General features: G+C 45.5%; 2 protein-coding genes across 3 annotated transcripts; one reads left to right on the top strand and one right to left on the bottom strand.

Annotated features, from left to right (window-relative positions):
• The first annotated feature begins 344 nt into the window (after positions 1-344).
• LOC101080230 (histone H2A.V) lies at positions 345-2,347 on the top strand. Its single transcript, XM_003975077.3, has 5 exons — positions 345-502; positions 1,403-1,480; positions 1,560-1,673; positions 1,764-1,893; positions 1,974-2,347. Exons 1-5 carry the CDS (start codon positions 500-502, stop codon positions 2,033-2,035), a joined length of 387 nt encoding a protein of 128 aa, XP_003975126.1. The 5' UTR covers positions 345-499; the 3' UTR covers positions 2,036-2,347.
• Positions 2,348-4,834: 2,487 nt separating this feature from the next.
• On the bottom strand, positions 4,835-17,029 carry hs3st1l2 (heparan sulfate (glucosamine) 3-O-sulfotransferase 1-like 2). Of its 2 annotated transcripts, XM_029829817.1 has the most exons (4): positions 16,743-17,029; positions 10,797-10,859; positions 6,938-7,330; positions 4,835-5,917 (listed from the first exon to the last, which is right to left on the bottom strand). In XM_029829817.1, the coding sequence occupies exons 3-4, from the start codon at positions 7,205-7,207 to the stop codon at positions 5,252-5,254; spliced, it is 936 nt and encodes a 311-aa protein (XP_029685677.1). In that variant the 5' UTR covers positions 7,208-7,330; positions 10,797-10,859; positions 16,743-17,029; the 3' UTR covers positions 4,835-5,251. The 2 variants fall into 2 exon arrangements, with proteins under 2 accessions (XP_029685677.1, XP_029685678.1); XM_029829818.1 differs by lacking the exon at positions 10,797-10,859.
• Positions 17,030-20,334: the final 3,305 nt, after the last annotated feature.

Raw genomic sequence — 20,334 nt, 5'->3', positions numbered from 1 at the left:
ACTGTACAGTCAGTGGCGATTCACGGGGGTGGGTGGGGGGGGATTTTTGCTTTTAGTGTGACTATTGCTTTTAGTGCGACTACGGTCATTTTAATGACAATACATACGGAACGAAACAAAGTTGTTTTTGAAGAAACGCGCACTGTTGTTGTAAAATTCGCAATTGACACGATTCTAAGCCCCCCCTATATTAGTGACATTTGGGAACGGCCGCCCGCGGAAGGACGCTCGACTCTAAGTCCCGCCCACTTTTTGGGCTCGTGCGCAAAGGGTAAAAACGGCGATCCGCGGTGGGGGGATGGGCAGGGCTCCTGCAAGCTCTAAGGGGATTGGTCGAAATTGAGATTCGAAGTAACAACGCGTCCTCTGATTGGCTCCCTCTTCTCCGTGAGGGATTTCAAGCAAACGATTTCCGAACGGGGTTTATTGTTTCTCTGCTTTTAGGAGCCCAAATTGTTTGCTACCCGCTCAGTTCTACAGTCAGATACCGTGAAGGAAAATGGTATGTACGCCTCTGCTCACCTTAAGACCTAGGTATATATTTATGCCGCATTAATTGCACATGTAGGTAGGTCCCCTTTTTACTTTTACTGAAGGAATCGACAGGCTGTCTTTTTAAGTCTGCTAAAAAGCTAAATATCTGCTAACAGTTAGCAGTAGCATTAGCGCCAGAAGTCCGATTTTTGATATTTTCCCGTTTAAAGTTTTGCTGTTTCTGCTGATACGCATTCAGAATAGCGTTAACCGTAGCGCAGAAATCAAGTGCTTTGTCGAAACTATGAACTTGATATCACCCCCCAGTGTGCTCTTTAACTCGGTGGAAATTGGCATTTGTCGGGAGAAGCTAAGTTTTGTATTTCTTTAGCTTAACGGCTGGTAAATGCTAACGGGTTGGCTGTGGGTGTACAAATAGATTAAATTGATCAGTGGGGTTTAGTAAAAGTCAGCTCTACAGTCGAGGGTGTAAATTTTGGAGGTGCGGGTTTTTCCCTCGTCGGACAGGGTTCAAAGCGGCGCGTGTGTTTTTCTTTTTGCCGCGAGTTCAGGGGTGGCAGCGCGCGCGCGTGCGGCGTACGTCAATTATATTGTTGTTTGCAGCTATTTGTTCAGTCACGCGGGTCATTTATGGCGCTTTTGGCGTCTAAACTTCTTCGTTTGGAGAGTCGCCCTTGAGTCTTCCGTTGGCGGGAAATTCATAATATTTAAACGGATTACATGAGTCACGCACCGCGCACAAAAAAAAGGGCCATTCTTGCTCATCAATTGTGGGTTTTCGCAGCCCGTTGAAATATTCCTCCACAGTTTGCTGTGCACTGTCAGCTTCAGTTGGCGCGGATGCACAAATCCCTCCTTGTTGTCCTTCCAACAAAGTTGTGCATAAACGGGCTTCTGTTCCATGCAGGCTGGTGGCAAAGCAGGAAAAGACAGCGGCAAAGCAAAGGCAAAAGCAGTATCCCGCTCCCAAAGGGCTGGACTACAGGTAAGATGTGGCGTTGCTGCATGCCTTCCTGGAGGGTGCACGCATTGCTCACTGTCATGACACCTCTCTTTGTTGTCAGTTTCCAGTGGGACGTATCCACAGGCACTTAAAGACCCGCACAACCAGCCATGGTCGTGTAGGAGCCACGGCAGCTGTGTACAGTGCTGCCATCCTCGAGTACCTCACTGCCGAAGTAGGTTCTGCTTTTACGTTTGCCTTGATATTGTGACACCCTTTGGCTGGTGCTGTTTGTATGATTGCGTGTGCGTTGCTTGTTTATTAGGTACTAGAGTTGGCAGGTAATGCCTCCAAAGACTTGAAGGTGAAGCGTATCACTCCTCGTCACTTGCAACTGGCCATCCGTGGCGACGAGGAGTTGGACTCCCTTATCAAGGCGACAATTGCCGGAGGAGGTGAGATGACACGTTCTTCCCAAGTTTTTCCTGCCTATTTTCTTTCAAATTAGAGATTTAATCACACTCTTTGTTTTCAGGTGTCATTCCACACATCCACAAATCCCTTATTGGAAAGAAGGGCCAGCAGAAGACTGCATAGACCCCTGCGTTTTGACCAGACGTTGTTGGGTTTAGGGCTTTGATTGGACCAGGAGTTCATTTTTTATTATTATAGCAAAAGAGTGATTGTTAGAATTTGTGTTGTAATATTTTCCCTTAACTAGGAAAACAAGCTACAGAAAAGTCTAATGTAAAAAAAAAAAACCCCTTTGTATGCTGTTGTAGAATGCCTGACAGTGGAGATCATCAAATGGAGACCATTAATTTGTTCGATTGGCTGGGGACTCTGTAATGTTTTATACTGAAAATTGTTAAACCATTTTTATATATAAAAAAACTTGTATTGTGGTTATTTTCTTTGAAATGCTTAAATTTACTATACACATTTCTATTGATGTTTCAGGGCAGAAATGGCTAAATGAAAGATGGTGCTTTATCTTTTTAATTACTGTAACAATACTGAGGATGTATTTAAAGGTAGTGTTTTTTTACATACGAATGGAAAATAAGTGAGTGAATAAGTGAACTACACACAATTGCCGTTATATGCTAGAGTTTTGCATTTGTTTATAGCAGTAAACTGTATTAAATGTTAGTGGTGACCCTGCACTCTTGTGATTAGATGTCCAACGTTCTTAGTCTGGAACTTGTTTCCTTCAGTGTTGAGCCATTCATTAGGTATATATGATTTTTATATACTTTTTATTCCGTATCTTGAGAGGGAAAATGCCTGAAGATCAACATATGCTTTAAATTGTGACCATAAATGGAAACGTACCTCTCGAGTGGAAAAGTCACCCTTTCTAGAAGTTTGTGTTCAGGAAAACTACATGTAACTAAAATCTTGTAATAAATATTTGACATATGAGAGCTGACCTGGTTTAAAAGTATTGTATGAGAATATTTTTCATTTTGAGGCGATGGACAGGTTTTACATATGTACCGAGGTCGTAAATTGCTGCAGTTCAACACCCAGTCACTAGGGGGCAGCGTCGATGTAGAAATGCACTTATTAATACAGCCACAAGGGGATGGACTGCACATGTACATCGTTATTTTAATGTAGCTGCACTCACACTCACCCACACACACGTCTGACACACCGCTGCGGAGGCTGTGTGTGGGCAGCTGTTGATTTCCAACAACACTTCTATCTTTGATGATTCCAGTCTATCTGTCTCTCTCTCTCTCTCTCACTCACACACACACTTTGTGTATCACACTGGTTGCAGTGCCTGAACAATTCTGAGCGTTACCATGGTGTTTCATATAGTTTCACCTGCAGGTTGATCCGGGCAGAGAATTGTAAAGGTTTATAATTAAACTTATTTTGTTATACCATTTTGATTTGGTTGGTTTAAATGTATTTTCAAATACTGACTAACTGTGATTTAAGTTGTTTTTGTTTGCACAAAATTAGTGTCACCCAAATGTCACATCAGTGTTAATGAAGCAAGAGGAAATAAACTGAATGAATTTATTTCATTTTACTTAGCACAAAAGAGCCTATTTACATTTTAATTTCCCCAAAAACCTTAAGTGTAATGCCAATTAATTTCTTTGCTCTTCCGTCTTTGCATGAAAATACCAAAATGATAATAAGTCGGAGGTGATAAAAGGTGTTTTTTTTCCATCACAACAACGAGGGCGTCACTGTGGTGACATTAATGGGACTGACCTTTAGCAGGGCAGCAGCAGATTGATCACATCATGTGATCACACTCATGATATGGACCCATTTAACAATTTTCGCCAACATTTTTTGTCACAGTTACCAAACAATGTGATTTTAATTAGATTTCCGGCTTTAACCAGATGGGTGGAAGCCAGACTGAACGAAGAGACCAGTTGGTGTTTCTGTGAAGCCAAAGTTTGAGCTAAATTAACGCTGGAATGTTAATATATACACTATATATAGCCTCGTTGATGATTAGCAGCATGTCTAACAACACTGACGGCTGGGATTGGCCTGCGTTGATCAGGGATTTGGTCATCAAATCTATAATTAATATTTAAGCTGTCTCATCATGGCAGTCCTTGAAGACCAACTATGGAATCAGAACGAACTGCAGACTGAGTTTTTGGTGTTCACAGTAACTTCGAGAGAGGAGTATGAACTCAGGAACCCCGTCACAGGAAGTGAGGGCTCCTCTGATCATCAGACATATTGTCTACATGAGTGTGAGCCTCTATGGGAACACATGAAAGTATCACATTCCTTACATCTTCAAAGAGCTGAGAAGGATTTGTTTATTCCTCCATCTCTCTCTCCCCAGCCGTCTTCCCGTTGAGGACGGTGGTGGGGGACAGCCAGAGGTCAGCCTTCAGCATTCATTCTCCTCTTATGCTCGTTTAAACAACACAACTACGGTACCGCCAAATGAACACATGATCAGAGTGATTATGAGTGAACGGCACATTCTTAAGAGGATCTTCTGTTTAGCCTTGACTGAAGTTAGATTTACGATGGACAATTGTGAAGTTTTTCCCTAAAAAAATAAAAATAATTGAGGGAAGGAAACATCTGTCCCTGTTCCGTTAACCTAGCCTAATGCTAACTGAGAGGAAGCGGAGACTTTTCTTTAACTTATGGAAAATGCATTATTTAATTATTGTCCAAACCTCTTGGATAAAAACCAAAAGATTATTCCTTCACCAGGAGAGAAATTAGCTTTCTTTTTTGTGTTTTTTTACATTTTAATCATCCAATTTCACGCTGTTATTCAACCTTTGGAATTGGAACGTTAAAAAATAATTGAAAATAATTGGTCATGAAACTAAAAAAGCATGTCAGAAACAACCTGGTTAGAAGAACAACATACAATGATTTCAACTAATCTTTATTTTTACTAACACACACAAGTATTTAAAAAAAACCCAATGTATAAAAACACTACGTTGAAGCTCAGTGATTCTATTTTTAATGGCAATGGAGTCTTTAGTGCAACAGTTGACACGTATTTTCAGCAGATGTCAAATCGAACAATGTCACATTAACGTGTGCTCTTTGTTAAACGGCGCCGCTTGCCTTCGGGTCCAACCTGGCGTGTGGCACAGCTTCTTCGGGGAGGCACCTGCAAGGTTTCTGTTCCACAAGCGGCGCTCTTCGCCTCAGAACTCGCCACATTTATACCTGAGCAGGTATCAATAAGTTCACCGGATCTAAACCGGAACAACGATTTCCTCTCTCTGTGTCCCTGAATGTGAGTCGTCCAAGATATGTTTGGAATATCTACATTTCCCGGCCATCGCCGGATCAGCACCAGGAGAACGACCTCCCCACCATTTCGAAGAACAGCTTGTTGGGTTTCCTGAAGTAGCGGCAAAGCTTCTTGAAGGCCTGGGCGCTCAGCGGTGCGTGCGGGCGGCCCTTGGACTCGTCCAGGCACTTGTCGTGTCCAGCAGACAACAGGCAGTAGAAGCCCTTGGTGGTGTTGTAATAGAAGTTGTTTGGGCTGATCCTAGGTGACAGGTCCAGGAACCTCTCGGCCTTCCTCAGCTCAGGGAAGGGATTCCGAATGAGCGCATCGCCGTCCACCACATGAATCTGCTCCCTGGGGAACACCTCCAGCCACCGGGCGAGGTGCTGGTGGTACAGGCTCCTCTGCAGCGCCTTGTACCCGGAGTCAATGTGGCCGTGGCGGATCAGGAGCTCCTCAAGCGACTGGTAGGGCTTGTTGCGGGTCAGGCGGTTGTGAAGGACCTGGGTGTAGTCAGACACCAGCCGCTCAGCCGGGTCCCGGACAATTAGCAGGAGCCGGACGGCAGGATTCATGTCCCACACACGCGCAGGGGCCTGGGGGGCCGCAAAGTAGCCAGGGGTCTTCTCTACCGTCAGCTGTCCAGGGACCGTGAAGGGCATCTGGGCTCGGTACCAAGCCAGGCCTCGCCGGTAGTGTTCATCCACGTTAAAATAGTGCACCTGATGGGAGACAGGAGCAGAGAGAACGGACTCTTTTACACTCCGGTATTGACACGACAAGTGTAGAGTGAAACCACATTTCAAAAGGATATTGTTGTCATGACAATAATTTGTTTTTTTTTTGCAATGAGCCTATCTGCTGCTGGCGCCGTTTAAGTCGCCATGGGTGACACGTGACATGTATAAAGCTACCAAACCTGCAGAAATGCAAGAGGCAAAAGCCGCCAGCGTGAGAGGGGATAATAAAGATGAGGGAGGATAAGCTGGAGAATTCTCCCTTCAAACTGCGTGTTTGACTGTGGCTTCGCTGTGACAGGCCAGCCAATCACTGCAACCCTCTTCTGGGCTGAGCCCACTTTGTTCTCATCTCATCCAGCGAGCTGCTCCCCTGGAACACTTGTCCATTATTAAAAACAAACACACATTCAGGAAGATTACCAGTAAATAGTAATAAACCATGCCTGTCCATATAGGGATCCAACAAAAAGCTTGAGCCAAATAATGACAATACTACCACTAATAAGAAGAAGAATAATGAGATGGAGGGATGGGAAAATTCTGGGTTGTCACTTCATCAAAGAGCACTTTGATCCGACTGCCTCCTCAACAATCTGACATTTGATGGAAACTCCAAATTTCTGCTAGTGAAGGCGAGGATGAATTTCTCTGATTCAAATGGAATGTTTGTGTCTGCCGGTGACATCTGAAGCTTTTTTATGGACACCAAACCTGCTGAAAAGATGTAAGGATTCCTCATAATCCAGACGTGAAGCCCAGACGATCCACACGTCAGACAGGCTTTGATATCTCCCCTTTGTGTTTGTCTATTAATATATATTTGACTGTTGTGCACTGGTTGACAGCATTGGGCTGCGTCTTCCTGTGCAGGCTGCAGGTAAATGTGCCCTCTCCCTGCAGGCCCTCACACACCTTCTGTTCATCACTTACAGGTGTAAAAATTGGCCTTTTGCAGCTTCAATCACCAGGACGCCATCTAAAATTCAAAGGTTTGTGCTTTACCTCTGCTTTGGCCACCTCCACATCTGGATGCAGGTTGAGCATTTCCAGCAGGGCTCTGGTGCCTCCTTTCCTCACCCCAATAATAATAGCTCCGGGCAGCCGCTGCTGGGTGCTATTATGGGAAGGTGAGGAAGAGGAGGATGATGAAGAAGAAGAAGAGGAATAGGCAGCTGTGTTCGAAACCCCGCTGCGTAATTCTCTAAAGCACACAGACAGCTGAGTCTGCAGCAGCAGAAGCAGCAGTAGTGCGAGCAGCACTGTCCACAGCATGGTGCCTCACGCTCAGGTGGAAGTTATATGCACACGCTCATGAAGCCTCCGCACTGGTACAGTGCGTGGTGCTTGTTATCAGGCAGGAGGGGGCCTCAGGGGGGAGCTCTTCAGCTGGAGAATCTATAGGAGCGGAACAGAAAAAAAGAGTTAGTGATTTGCTGCTCTGCACCTTTCATCTTCAGAGGTGCAAGGAAAAACCCAACAACGCTTGGACGTGGTCAAATATCAGAAATGAGTGTGTTCACAGCATTCTGATGGCTTGACGCGTGCATGTGAGTGGCACCAACACTGTAACGGATCACTGGAAGGACAGAAACCTCTGAACGCAACGAAGCGTTCCAAACACTGGCTTCCACGGTTCCAGAAGGGCTCACGACGCTCATCTCTTCTCATCCCAGATACGGGCGCTCACGCTGGAGACGGCTGCCGTTTCACAAAGGCCCCGTCAAAGCAGCGGGATTATAGCGAGAAAATACTAAAATATTAATCTATCTCTAAAGGAGACACAGAGAATATGCATTGAAAATTAATGACGTTAGCGGGATCAAGATGCCCCCAAAGTGCGCCGGCGCCCCCTCTCAGTTCAGATGAACCGATGAACGCGTAAAGGAGAAGCTGTGGTTCAACCTCTGTTTGGGGACCTGTAGCAAATGTAAATATTCGTGCACTTTAAAGAGGAGAAAGGTGAATTTGGAGTTTTTGTTTGAAACAAAGTGCACGTTCTGGAGTCAACGACTGAGAGCTACACACCCGCAAAATTCGATGCTCATGAATGAATGAATGTTTTGAGTTTCAGAAGGTTTCTCACTTTGTTCTGCCACTGCCGAACATTTCATTTAGCTGCAGGTTGATGTCGGAGACGACGCCCCATCGACGCTGTTTAAACCTGCATTTTTAAGTAACCTTCAGATTATTCGTCACTTCCTTAACTCTGCTTAACTCACAGAAACCAAGAAAGATATTCTTTTTCTTTACATCGCTGAGGAAAACACCATTAAAATGTGTGACTTTTCATGCAAATAATATTTAGCCTAAAAGACCTGGAGACCGGTGTAATAACAATGTAATTGACTGCAATAATGTATTTCCTATTTCCTTCCTGTTGCTGTTGTTGTTATTAAGTCATCCTGATGTGACTCAGTTATTAATTAGAGTAACAATGTTCTGGTCAAGGGGAAGAACTCTACCTGGGTCCTTCCTGAGCGCTAATTGCCCCTTTAGGGACAAAGGTTGAACCCTCCCCAGGCAGCTGTGTATCCCCAGTCTTGGTGACAATGTCGTCATTCCCGTTGCGTTGGGAAGCCATCGAAAGCATTATGTGCACAGCAAATGTACAGTTTTTATCCAGAAATTGCTCCGTGTTCCTTCCATTAACATATTATATCCTGCAGCTACAGATCAATGGGATGTTTGACCCTGAGGGGTGTGCGTGGGTAATTAGCTGCAGGCGATGAGCAGAGGTAACGTCAGGCGTCGTCCTCTTTGAGACAGACTGATGCCAGTCAGCGTGGGAGGGTCTTCTGGGAGGTTTGTGTGTGTCTGTGTGCAGATGTGCGGCTGCACAGCGAGACTCATTGGTGTGTCAAGTGGCTGCTGGATTCCCCTGTGACTCTGAACATGGAAATATTCCCCCACTGTCGTGTCTCTGTGCCGCCGTCCCTCCCCTCCTGACCTTCTGCTGTCGCCTCCACTAACCTCCCTCTTGCTTTTCCTTGTCAGACGTCTCTTTTTTTCTCCGCCTGCTCCTGATTTTTTTTCCTGGGTTCAGAAACCCTCCTACTTTGATTGTGTTAACCAGGCTAATGGAGGTGCCCTGCAGCGGCCTCTCAGTCACTCATAAATAAATTACAAGTACACCTTTCTGCAGCTGAAGTATTTTAAGTTGATGAATATTAATCTAGATGAAGTAGAAATGGGAAATATGGAAGATTTAAATGCTTTGTATGCAATGTTCCAGTGTTTTTGTACGCAAGGTCTACTAATGGCAGCATGGGTTTTGTGGATGTTGCATAAAGTGCAGGTCATTGCCTGAGACTGACTTTGAAACTGTTTTAGCCAGCGTTATGATAAAGTTGACAAAACATCTCTCTTCACATTTCCCCTTGTTCAGCAGGGAGACCCGCATTTTGATCTAAAAAAACTGAATGTTTCTCAACCATAATTCTCACCAATAGACCGATTTGGTGGATTAGTTCGTCCCTTTTCAGTCTCTCCTGTTATCAAATGTTTACACTCTAAGCAAAAGAAATCATGCTTTATTATGATTTCTGTATGAATCTTTCCCCCAAAATGTTCTATAATGCGTCTTTGAGAATAAACTTTCATTATGTAAATAGCTATCAATTGAGTTGCCATTGTTATTTGTTTTTTAAAAGTTCTTAAGTTTTATATCAAATCTGCAGCAGCCCTGCTCAATGAGGCTTGCATGAGTTATTACGAGTGTGCGTCTTTCCTGATCATCATTTCTTCAGATTCACATTAGCCAGAATGGATAGGAGGGAGCAAACAACAATAACAACGCCAGGATGGTCAATGATGTGTGAATTCTCCATCTTGACTAACCCTTCTAACCGCCCAGGCTGGACCGGGTGGAGACAGAGGGAGTGAAAAGGAGGAGTAATTATCTGTGAAAGGCAGATGCCGTCATCTGCATATTGAGTCCTTGTGTCTCTAGTTTTGTTACATTTGGCTCCCATTGATCTGCGCGTGTGCACCACCTCAGCCAGGACGCAGCAGGCGACTGCCTGCAATCCAAACCAGTGGATATATCTTTTAACTGAGCGATGGTATTTGGGGGGTGGGCGAAGGATTATCCTGTACGGAGAGACAGAGGGTGGGGATGAAGTAGACAGGGTGTGTGTGTGTGTGTGTGTGTGTGTGTGTGTGTGTGTGTGTGTGGCAGAGAGAAAGATTTTCTCTGGTAGGGGGTGGTGTGGTAAGAAGCTGTGGATTGCCAAGCCTGTCACAAAGACTGTGAGAAACAGATAAGTCTCTTTCCTTGTTCCATTCGCTACTTCCCCATCTTTTTCTATTCCTCTCATTTCAACTCTTCTGGGGTTTTTTTCCGTTTCACCCTAGTTTTCCTCCTGCACCTCCAAACTTTCAGCCCTGCCGAGCTTCCTGTCGTTTCTTTCTGATGAGCGTGGTGGATTGTGGCACATAGACCCTACAGTCACCCAGATAATTGCCTTTCAGACCAAAATCAGACATGTAACACAGCCGCTCCTGTTTCTAATCCTGTTCCTGTTAACTGCCTGAAGAGGAGATAGCCAACACTCAGAGGGAGGTCTGTAATCAAAATAGATGAAGCCATCTGAACAAGACTGGGAAAGCTTCCAGCTCAGACTAGCGCCGGCATTTGTCCTCTGCTTGGAAGTCATCACACAGAAAAGATACAAGAGAATCGGCAGTATTCTATAGCTGCTGGTTACAATATGGCTGCAGAAAACGTCCCGCCACTCGCTTTCATTTCAGAAATCCTCAGCAAAATCTGCTGCCACATCTTCCAAGATAAGATAAAAGAAGTGAAATTTGGAAGATAAGTGAAAACAACTCTCCAGTTTCAATGGAAGTAAAGGACTCTCACCTCTTCCAGGAACTCTATCTGTCCACGGGAGGAGTTGGAGGCACCCAGAGTCAGGCACCGGCTCTGAGGAAAGATAGTTATCCACATGAGTGGAGGATTTGATCCTGAGAAATTCAGAGGAAAGAAGAATGCAGAGATGGGGGGAAAAGCGCCCAAATGGGCCTCTGTCTGTCTGTCAGAACTCTGAGCTGCCTTAGTGTTTGTTCACAAGATTAGCAGAGCTGACAGGGGATGAGCAACAGAAATGCTAAGCAAACAGCTAAAAACAGCTAAAAATCCCAGTTCCCACAGAGCTCGTGGCCCACAGCACAGTCAGAAAACACAATTTCCCAAAAAACAAAATTATATGGCAACAGTGCCCCATCTCGTTCTTCATTGTGTTCAGGGTGATGAATCTGCCGCAATTAAATCAAGTTTTTCCATCAATCTGAACAAAAGAGAGAAAACTAAAAATGTTGTTTTTTCCTCTTCTTATGAGCACAGTTGCACAAACTGCGTCCATCAACATGCAACACCAGATCCACCATCATGAAAATCCACCAGACGCTCATTGTTTAAATTTGCTAGATGTCACTGCGCCATAACACCCCTCTAATGTACAGAACAAGATCTTATGTTCTCCCTCCCTCTATGTTGAGATCCGTCCGTCTATTTCCCATCAGCCCCCTGCTGAGTTTGAAATGAGACACTTTGGAGCTCTTGGCCCACACCCACACCCACCCACCACCCTTTCACTCCCTCAGCACCACGTTCTCTCATAAGATCCCGATACCCTCCAACCATACGTGCACACACACACCCACACACACACATGCAAACCCTCCCCCAAACATCTTCAGTCACACACGCTCCAGGATCTGGGTCAACTATATCGAACACCAAAAAGGTGCCTGTTACTTCTCGTCTCTGCTGTACGTGCGTGTGTGTGTGTGTGTGTATGTGTGTGTGTGCATTAATAAATAACATGCTGCCCCCATAACTCTATTACTCTATACAGTAAATACAGTATATGTGCAAATTACAGGACATACATTCATAAATCCGCTTAAAGAGACACTGTCCCTGATCCCCCCCCCCCTCACAGCCAGTGTCCTTGTTTACAGGCTCACGCAGGGGCGTGCACCCTTTCAGACCGAGCATGTGTTTCCTTTCACAGCGATGGCGGCCCCCGACAGCTTAACCCGACGGAGGGGAAAACGACCCGTCAAACTGGACTTAACCCAACTGTCACGTGTGATGAGATGCTGGAGGGACGCCGAGCTGGGTTAATTTCATGTGAGAGGAACGGGGGCTTTGGGTCAGAGGTGGGCGTGTCCCAGTAAGGTCGTCGGCTTCGGGGCAGCAGCACTATCACTTGTTTGGTCGGTGGAGTTCACTGTCGTTTTCTGTATGTTTGAGGGTCACGATCGTGCACATATGGATGTCTGGAATGAGGTCGAGCCGACAGATGGGCCGGGCGAGTTGTGTCTGGTCAATAGTGTCACGGGCCAGTGAGCCCAAATATTATCTGGGCCCTGGACTGAGTTTTTTTTAAATGTTTGTTAGGCAGCAGCAGAGACGACCGAGAGAGCGAGAGAGGAAAAAAACAGATGGTGTTTGTGTGAAAGCGGAGGATTTGAAGGTTGGAGCAAGACGAGAAGAACACAAGTGTCAGAAAACGAGAGAGGGACGTCGGAACGATGAACCAGCGTCGTCAGGTGTGTTTGGGCTCCCGTTGCTAGATTACCATAGCAACGGCGGTTCAAATTGCACTCACCTGGGCAGTCGACCCCAGGGACACGGATATTAAAGCAATGGGACTGAGGAGGATGGAAAAAGGGGGAGGCCATGAGGGTGTGTGGTAGCGGACGCGGAGCGTGGCGGCAACGGTCGCATTTATCCGGCATTTAGCTGCAACTTGTTACCTCAGGAGTCAGGAAACAGGACTGGGCCAGAGATTCAGCAGTGCTGACTGGCTGCAGTCAAATTACAAATGATAATTCAGCGTTTCAGCAGGGGAACTAAAGAAAAAAAACCCCACCATCAGCAGGAAACACCGGTGGAGCCGGACCGAACGCATTCCTTCATTAATTAGCTTAGCCCGTTGTTTTTCAATTAGCAGAGGGATTGTCTTGGCAGGAGAGCCCGAGGCATGATGTCACCTATAGGATGGGTATTGATACGAGCCGGTATGCAAATACGGTGCTGATGAATTCATCTATGAAATGATGATGATATGGAAGGGGGGGCAATTATAAATGATTCTTCCGTTTAGCCCGCGGACACGGTGCTGTTCTTAATCTTAAGCATTCGGGTGTAGAATCTTGTACTCACTGTGGAGTCCCGCCGCCACTGCAGCTGGACAGAGACAAGGCTCACGTGCACGAACGTGCTGGTGCTCATGCATTGGTTTGCAAACCTGGCATGAGGGTGGTGATAGCTCCACTGTGATGTTTTCCTTTTTTTCCCACCTTTCCTTCAGCACAACGTCTCACAGAGGCTCCAGAAAAGCCTTTCTCACCCTCTCGGTCCCCGGCAACGCACGGAAACACGCACGTGTGCATTTGGAGGTGGTTTTGAATGACGTTCTGACTCCCGGACACATACGCGTGCACACAGACAGCCCGCAGGTCGGGTCTGCAGCTGGGAATTGACCATCATTATCTCCAAAGATGACATTTGCGGCATCCAAAGTTTGGAATCAATCAAGGTTATTCCAGAAATCCAACAACTTATCTCTCTCTGGAGTCTCATTTGCCCTCTACAACATTGCTCGATTGTTTTTTTTTTCCCCCCACAAATTTTGGTCGCGGGCCAGTTTTCAGTTCCAGTGACTTTGCTACTGTACACTGCAGGTCAATATGGGAGAGTGAGTTGATTGAGTTTTAATTGACAGGAGCGCTGGAGGCATGCAGGAAGTGGAGGTGCAGACTGAACAGGGACTGCTTTGGATTAGGGAAATCGAAGGCTGCTGATGTCCAAACAGAACTTGAGTCACAATTTGAGAGATTAAAGCCTTATCCTGCAATTAGCAGAGATAAAATATGCGTCAGTAAATGGGAAATTTATCCCAGATACGAGCAAAGCCAGGCTTTTAAACGTCTGAAATAGCAATATCACAGCATCAAATTCCAGAGTAGAACTGAGAGAACCTGATACTTTTTATGTCAGGGTGTTCCTCATAATCGGGATCAGATTAACTTGTGTTAATATTTGGTCTTTAATGAGGTTTTGGCTGGACTTCAGGGTCGTGAGCACACACGCGGTCGCTATGTCGTAAATGTGAACGTCGTCATTGCGAAACTTCACCCTCACAACGTGACTGGCTGGTCACGGCTCCAAGGTCTCATAAACAGAAACTGGTGAATTTCGTTCTGAGTCAAATGGGGATGTTTTTATGTCGCAACAGTTGTGTGTGTGTGTGTGTGTGTGTGTGTGTGTGTGTGTGTGTGTGCGTGTGTGTGTGTGTGTGTGTGTGGGGGGGGGGGGGGGGGGTAATGAACTGAATGGCGGCCGTCACCAGCATTTCCCTGGCACTTTGTTTTTCTTAATGTCAGCTTTGCCGTCATCTTGGAAATACTGTCACTCACTTACTCATACACGCTCTCTCAAACACACACGCGCGCGCACGCACACACACACAGAACACTGAACACAGATGGTTGCTTTATCACACACAGTTAAGCATATAAATCTATTGGTGAATTTGGCACAGACTACTGAAAAATGAGCTGTCCATGTATGAGTGTATGTGTGTGTGTGTGTGTGTGTGTGTGTGTGTGTGTGTGTGTGTGTGTGTGTTCAATGCGCTTCAGAAGACATATGCACTCTACTCATAAATAAAGTCTATGCATTATTCAGGCCTGCTCCTCCAGCTAATGCCCCTTAATGTGCCCAAACAGCCATAATGTACTCTTCTATCGAGGTGACAGAAACCCCTCAACACACACACACACACACACACACACACACACACACACACACAGGTCCCATTTTACACAACATCGTTTTGAGCGTGACTCATTTCACTCTCAAATGTCCTCATGTTCCCAATATCGGAAAAGAACACAAAAAACTCCATTTGACTCCTGATCCCAAATGCTGCTGCTGCACTCGCTGTCTCACCAATTTTCATTGAACTTTCCTCAATTTGTCCCTAATTTCCCACGCTCGCCTCACTTTTGGCCTTTCCTCAATCTTTAACTGCCAGTAATGTGAAAACTTTTCCAAGGCCTGGAAAGTCACATCTCCGTATTTAAAAGATGAATCCAACAGTCACACAGGGTTACATTACTTTGTCGGGTTTACAGGTATTTTTATACAACTTAAAAGTGAAATAATAACTACCGGTAGTTATATGTAAAGCTTATACAGGAACGTAATTGTGGCGCATGGTATGTCACAGTTATCTTAAAATTAAAATAATTTACAATACTTGACAACTAATTAGATGTCAGAGATCAGATGCTAATTAAATGTTAGCAGAATGTTTTTAGGGGTCTTGCAGAGAAACAACAGCTTTCAACAACAGGCTATCGCACCGTTAGCATGAAGTGAATTTGAAAAGCAGAAGGGTTCTTTTTCCATTGTTATTACTTAAATCACCTTCTAGACAGTAGCCTGTTTACACTGAGCGCCAGTTTCAGCTTAAAAGGTAACAGACCTGATGACTGCATTCCAACGAAAGATTAACCATTAATAACAGTCTCATGGATAATTACTGACTAACACGGCTATCTCTTTGTTTACACGACGCACCAGATCTCGGTGTAATGTTAAGCTCTCACATGACAGAAAATCGATTGCTCACAGTTTGCTTTGTGACACAAAAACACCCCCAACACACACACACATCCCAGACAAACCCTCCATTCATGCCTTTGCTCCCTCTGCCTCCTGACTCCCTCTCTTCCTCAGCTCTCTACAAACACACTGAAGGTCACAAACACATCTTGTCCGTCCCCTCACAGTCCCTCCGACCTGGACCTGCTGCTGGGCTCCGTCCTTTTCCAGTCTGTTTGCAAGGCTTCAGGCGCTGCAGACGGGCTTCTGCCGTCTCATTTAACCAGCTTGGCTTGTGGGAGTGTCACCATAATTAGCTCTGACTGGGAATTACTGCTTTGTTTTAACTGTCTTGTGGATGCAGCTGAGGATAATCATGCCGGGGTTATTGCGCTAAACAATGTGAATGGCTGCGTGTTCGGATCACAAGAGATGCTTTGGATGATTATAGATGCTATAAGGTCTCCCCTATTTCATCTTTCCTCTAAAATGCTGCAAGTGGGACATAAATCTGTTTTAGAGTAACAGTAATAAAGAGATCATGATTCTGGACTAACATGCAATTACCCCATGCATCCTCTCTGTGGACTTTATTGCCCCTCTATGGCGAACAGCCACTTCGGAGGAGGCTCGGACTGCTGTTGTTTCGTTTGTCACACGAGAGCGAAGGCGTGGATTCAGGCAAAGGGCTGAATCCAGGTGTGTGTTTCACCTGCGCTAACGTCCTCCCAGGCGCTCGTCCACAGGCGAAAGCATCACATCAGCAGACTTTTATTAACCTGCCTCTCTGCTCTTTCCTTCACCTCTGCTTCTCACTCCGTCCCCAATCATGCGCATCACTGACTGCACACTCACTCACACACGCACACACACACACACGGGCACAGACATTGTCAACTTCATCTGCACAGATGAGTGAACATTTCTCCGCACTCTCCCCACGTGTCAGTGTTCACGGCTCTGAAATAGGCACGCGCGTTTCTGCAGAAGCTTCAGAAATGAACAAGCAACAAAGGTGAAAGTTGTGTAAACTTTGAGTGATCTGACCGGATCCACTGGTGCTGCAGCTACAGTTCACCTGCGCAGCGTGACCCCCCCCACCACCACCACCATGCGGGCGCGCAGCGCTTGGCTGTGAACTTGAAGAAAACGGTGAATCAGATGAATTAGAAAAGAGGTCCTTACCTGATGGCTGGAATCCCAAAATGTATCTTTATGTTCTCGCTGCTCTCGTTTTCTTTTTCCTTCTTCTCTTCTCTCAGAGTTGCTGGCATCTCCCTCCTGCCTCCTTCTCCCAGTCAGTTTTTCCTCGGCACCACGGGGCGTCACGGAGGAGGTGTTTGTTGTGTGTGTGTGTGTCTGTGTGTGTGTGTGTGTGTGTCTTTATAAGAATGTCTGAGTGTGTGTGTAAGTGGGTGAAGGGAGCGTCTGCTTTGTGCTGCCAACCTCGATGAGCACGCTGTTGCAACTGACTGAGTGAGTGTGTGTGTGTGTGTGTGGTTGAGAGAGAGAGAAACAGAGAGAGAGAGAGAGAGAGATTAGTGTACTCAGTCACACATCTCTGCCTCAGGGAAACACCCCATTCTCTCCTTTTTTGTCCGCCACAGCAGTTCTTTTTTTTAAAACAAAGCATTAACTTCTTCAGGACTCATCGAGACAAACACTTCTCTGCTTGTTCCATTCCTGTTTTTGCTTGTCAGTTTTTAATCATTTCCAATCATTTCTTGTCTTTATTTTCAAGCTCGGTCAACTGCGGCTCCCCTAAATCACCAAGAACCTACAGACAAAAACTGCACAATAACCCAAAGAGTTCGGATATTTGCATCGTCCACTTGTCATGTCAGCGACACTAAATTAGATTGTGAGTTTAGATTCGTGTAATCTGATTACGTCTAGTGGAAGGAAGCCGTGGCAAAGAAAAAAAAGATACTTAATAACAGTTAAATTCAAATTGTTGCTCTCTCAAATTGTATTCTTAATCATTTCTGCAGGCAAACCCTGATGTCTAAAAACAAAGTCAGCATTTTGAGACCTTCTCTATGAAATATAGAACGTTAGGAATTTTAGATGAGCAATAAATCTCCGTTTTTATGCTGTCGTAAAAAAACAAACAAGGAAGACAACAACAGAAATATTTCTATGGTGCAAAATGCAAATCAATATGTGAATTGTTGGAATATGTTGGTGAGGATGAAAGCCCTGAGCGCCTGAGTGAGCACAGAGAGGTGATGGAAAAGGACAGCAATCATTTTAACCTTGAAGAGACCCCTACTCCATTTTGTTTGAGCCCATCACAGTGATTACAAAATTTAGCTTTAGCCTGCTAATCTGCTCCAGAGCCACATTAAACTACTCCCCAGGAGGTCCAGCATAAACCAGCCAACACTCTACAATATTTGGAGGCTTTTGTTTACTCTCAGCAATGACAATGAGGATAAAAGAATAAATCTACCCTTTAATCGGGGGGGGGCTGACGCCCCTTCTTTTGAATGTTGCTAATGGAAAAGGTAAATGAGTCCGTCTGCCAAACATAGAGAGCAGCAATTTAAACCGCAGAATATTTGTGCAACGATCGACAAAGACGGTCAATTTAACATGTGACACAACCAAAATATCTGGGTCCAAAACCTTTTCAATCTGACTTTTGGTTGTCACAGTATGCTCGCCATCCTTTAGGGTTCCCACTTTAGCAGCTTTTTTGTTTTCCTGTTTCCACAGTTTAAAAAATACCCAAACAAACATTATTCCACTGTTTTTTTTCCTATTATTCCACTATTTTTTGTGGTTGTTAAACGGCGGATCAGCGTTCCTAGTTCGCTGTAATGTTGGGTATTATAGCCATGCCTCCTACAGATTTTCCTTAATATATCCAATTGATATTTTTTCCCCTATTGCAAAGCTTCCATCAACATCTAGAGACGGCGTCGATTGCCTCCTGAGGTAGAGGTGTGTGTAGAGAAACGCGAAGATCGATGTGATACGTAACAGAAACGATGGCACGAACCTGGACGAGGATGCTGAGTTTTAAGTTTGAAGCGGTTTCTTTGGCTTTAGCAGTGGCTCCTACACAATGAGACGGCGTTGGCACGTGCTGAACGACCTTTAAACAATTAGCAACAATACAGACGGGTCAAACCCTCTACTAGCACCTAAACAGACCCTGACCGCGGACCGAATGTGGGCTCGCCCGCCATGTGTTTTAGAAGCTGCCAATATTTCCACTGCAAGGCTACGGTCAATTATTTCCTTATATTGATGCATTGTGGCAGCAGATGGAGGGCTGCGTTTATCTTGTTCTGTTTGTTTGTCCGTCCTACTGCTTGCCATGAGATATCGTGTTTGAATATAGGCCGAGATGACAAAGAATGCCAGGAAATTTGGAGGATTGAAGTCACTTTCTGAGTTACTGCACCCCTGCTGGGCGGGGCAGGGACTGCGGTGTCGGATCAGACGCAAAAACGGGAAAATTCACTGCATATGAATGCTCGTTGGGCCAAATGATGGGGAGATGAGTGAGTGAATAAGAACCCCCCCCTCACCCTGCTGAGTTTTGTGAACAAAGCCGCTCCACCAGCTGTAACGCAGAGCGTCCAGGCCTCTGTTATCACGTGTTTCTGTTGATGTTCATTTTTTTTAAAGAAAATTCTCTCCAAAACAAAAAGCTGCCCCCCTGTTGAGTCTCTCTGCAGGGGGTGGGCGCTCAGCGAGCCAACTCCCTCTCCCTCCGAGACCCCTGGGAGACAGTCAACCAGTCAACACCCCCTTGTCTGCTCCCCTGTTAGATTCCACCCCCTCACTTTGATGATCCCTCTTATCTTATTTCCCTCCACTTTGCTCCCCTCCAGTAAAACCACCTTTCTCTCCTTTTTCTCTCCCCTGTGTTGAGGTTTACTTCCTGTCTCTCTGTCCGTCCACCCCACCCAACTCTGATGCTTAATCCTTTTCCCCCATACCTGTCACCTCAACTCTCCTCCCTTTACAACTTATCTCACCCATTTCCTTTCTGCTGGTCTCCATTTAATCATGTTGGGGTGTTTTTTTCTCTCTCTTCCCAAGGAGCAAAGCGATTTGCAGCGTATTCGGGTCTGTGGGAAAGCCCAGGGGGTGGGTCTGAATAAATAAGCATGGGTAATTTGCTCCAGACCTGCAGCCTTTTTGATGTTTTTTCTTCTTCTTTTCACCCTCCCAGTTTATGAAACGGAGATAAAGACACAATAAAATGGTGGGAGATCTCACAGTGGCTCATTATATGGTTGTCAGCCAAGTTTTCTCACAGGGCTTTGTGGCCGACTGCTCAGCCCCACTCTTCTGCTTCTGTTCCTTTTCAGGGAGTACGATCTCTATTACACGGAGAGGCTGGAGTATTTGGATAAAACCAGTCTCATTTGAGGAGGTAATGAGCTGTGAATTCTGCCGAATCCGAGGCAGATTATTAACAATAAATTACAAACCTCGTCGTACAGAACTAACAGCTCGCAGAGCGCCGCCTCTAAAAGGGCCCAAAGGACGACATTTTGGCTACTGAATTAGGTGCATCCTCTAGTTTAATTCCCTTCTTCTATGCGTCTGTGTGTGTGTGTGTGTGTGTGTGTGTGTGTGTGTGTGTGTGTGTCAGTACCAGGTCAACTGTGAACATCAGGTATTAATAATGCAGTGCAGGAAGCAACCCCTCCGACAAAGTTGTGCAAGACGCCGCCTCATCTCCACATCCGCCCCACCACTGCCGGCAACATTTCCCAGCACAGACTTGGAGGAAACTCAACACACCGATCCATAA

Source organism: Takifugu rubripes, chromosome 21 (assembly GCF_901000725.2).
Source record: "Takifugu rubripes chromosome 21, fTakRub1.2, whole genome shotgun sequence".
Lineage (NCBI taxonomy): Eukaryota > Metazoa > Chordata > Actinopteri > Tetraodontiformes > Tetraodontidae > Takifugu > Takifugu rubripes.
The sequence above is the reverse complement of the archived record's forward strand: the minus strand, read 5'-3'. Positions and strand labels throughout refer to the sequence as shown.

Bases quoted from the DNA above. Each gene is read 5' to 3' on its own strand.
- LOC101080230 (XM_003975077.3), top strand. The intron at 1,674-1,763 runs GTAGGTTCTGCT...CTTGTTTATTAG, and splicing joins TCGAGTACCTCACTGCCGAA to GTACTAGAGTTGGCAGGTAA. The intron at 1,894-1,973 runs GTGAGATGACAC...CTTTGTTTTCAG, and splicing joins GGCGACAATTGCCGGAGGAG to GTGTCATTCCACACATCCAC.
- hs3st1l2 (XM_029829817.1), bottom strand. From the start codon at position 7,207: ATGCTGTGGACAGTGCTGCTCGCACTACTGCTGCTTCTGCTGCTGCAG. The intron at 5,918-6,937 runs GTAAAGCACAAA...GTCTCCCATCAG, and splicing joins TGGAGGTGGCCAAAGCAGAG to GTGCACTATTTTAACGTGGA.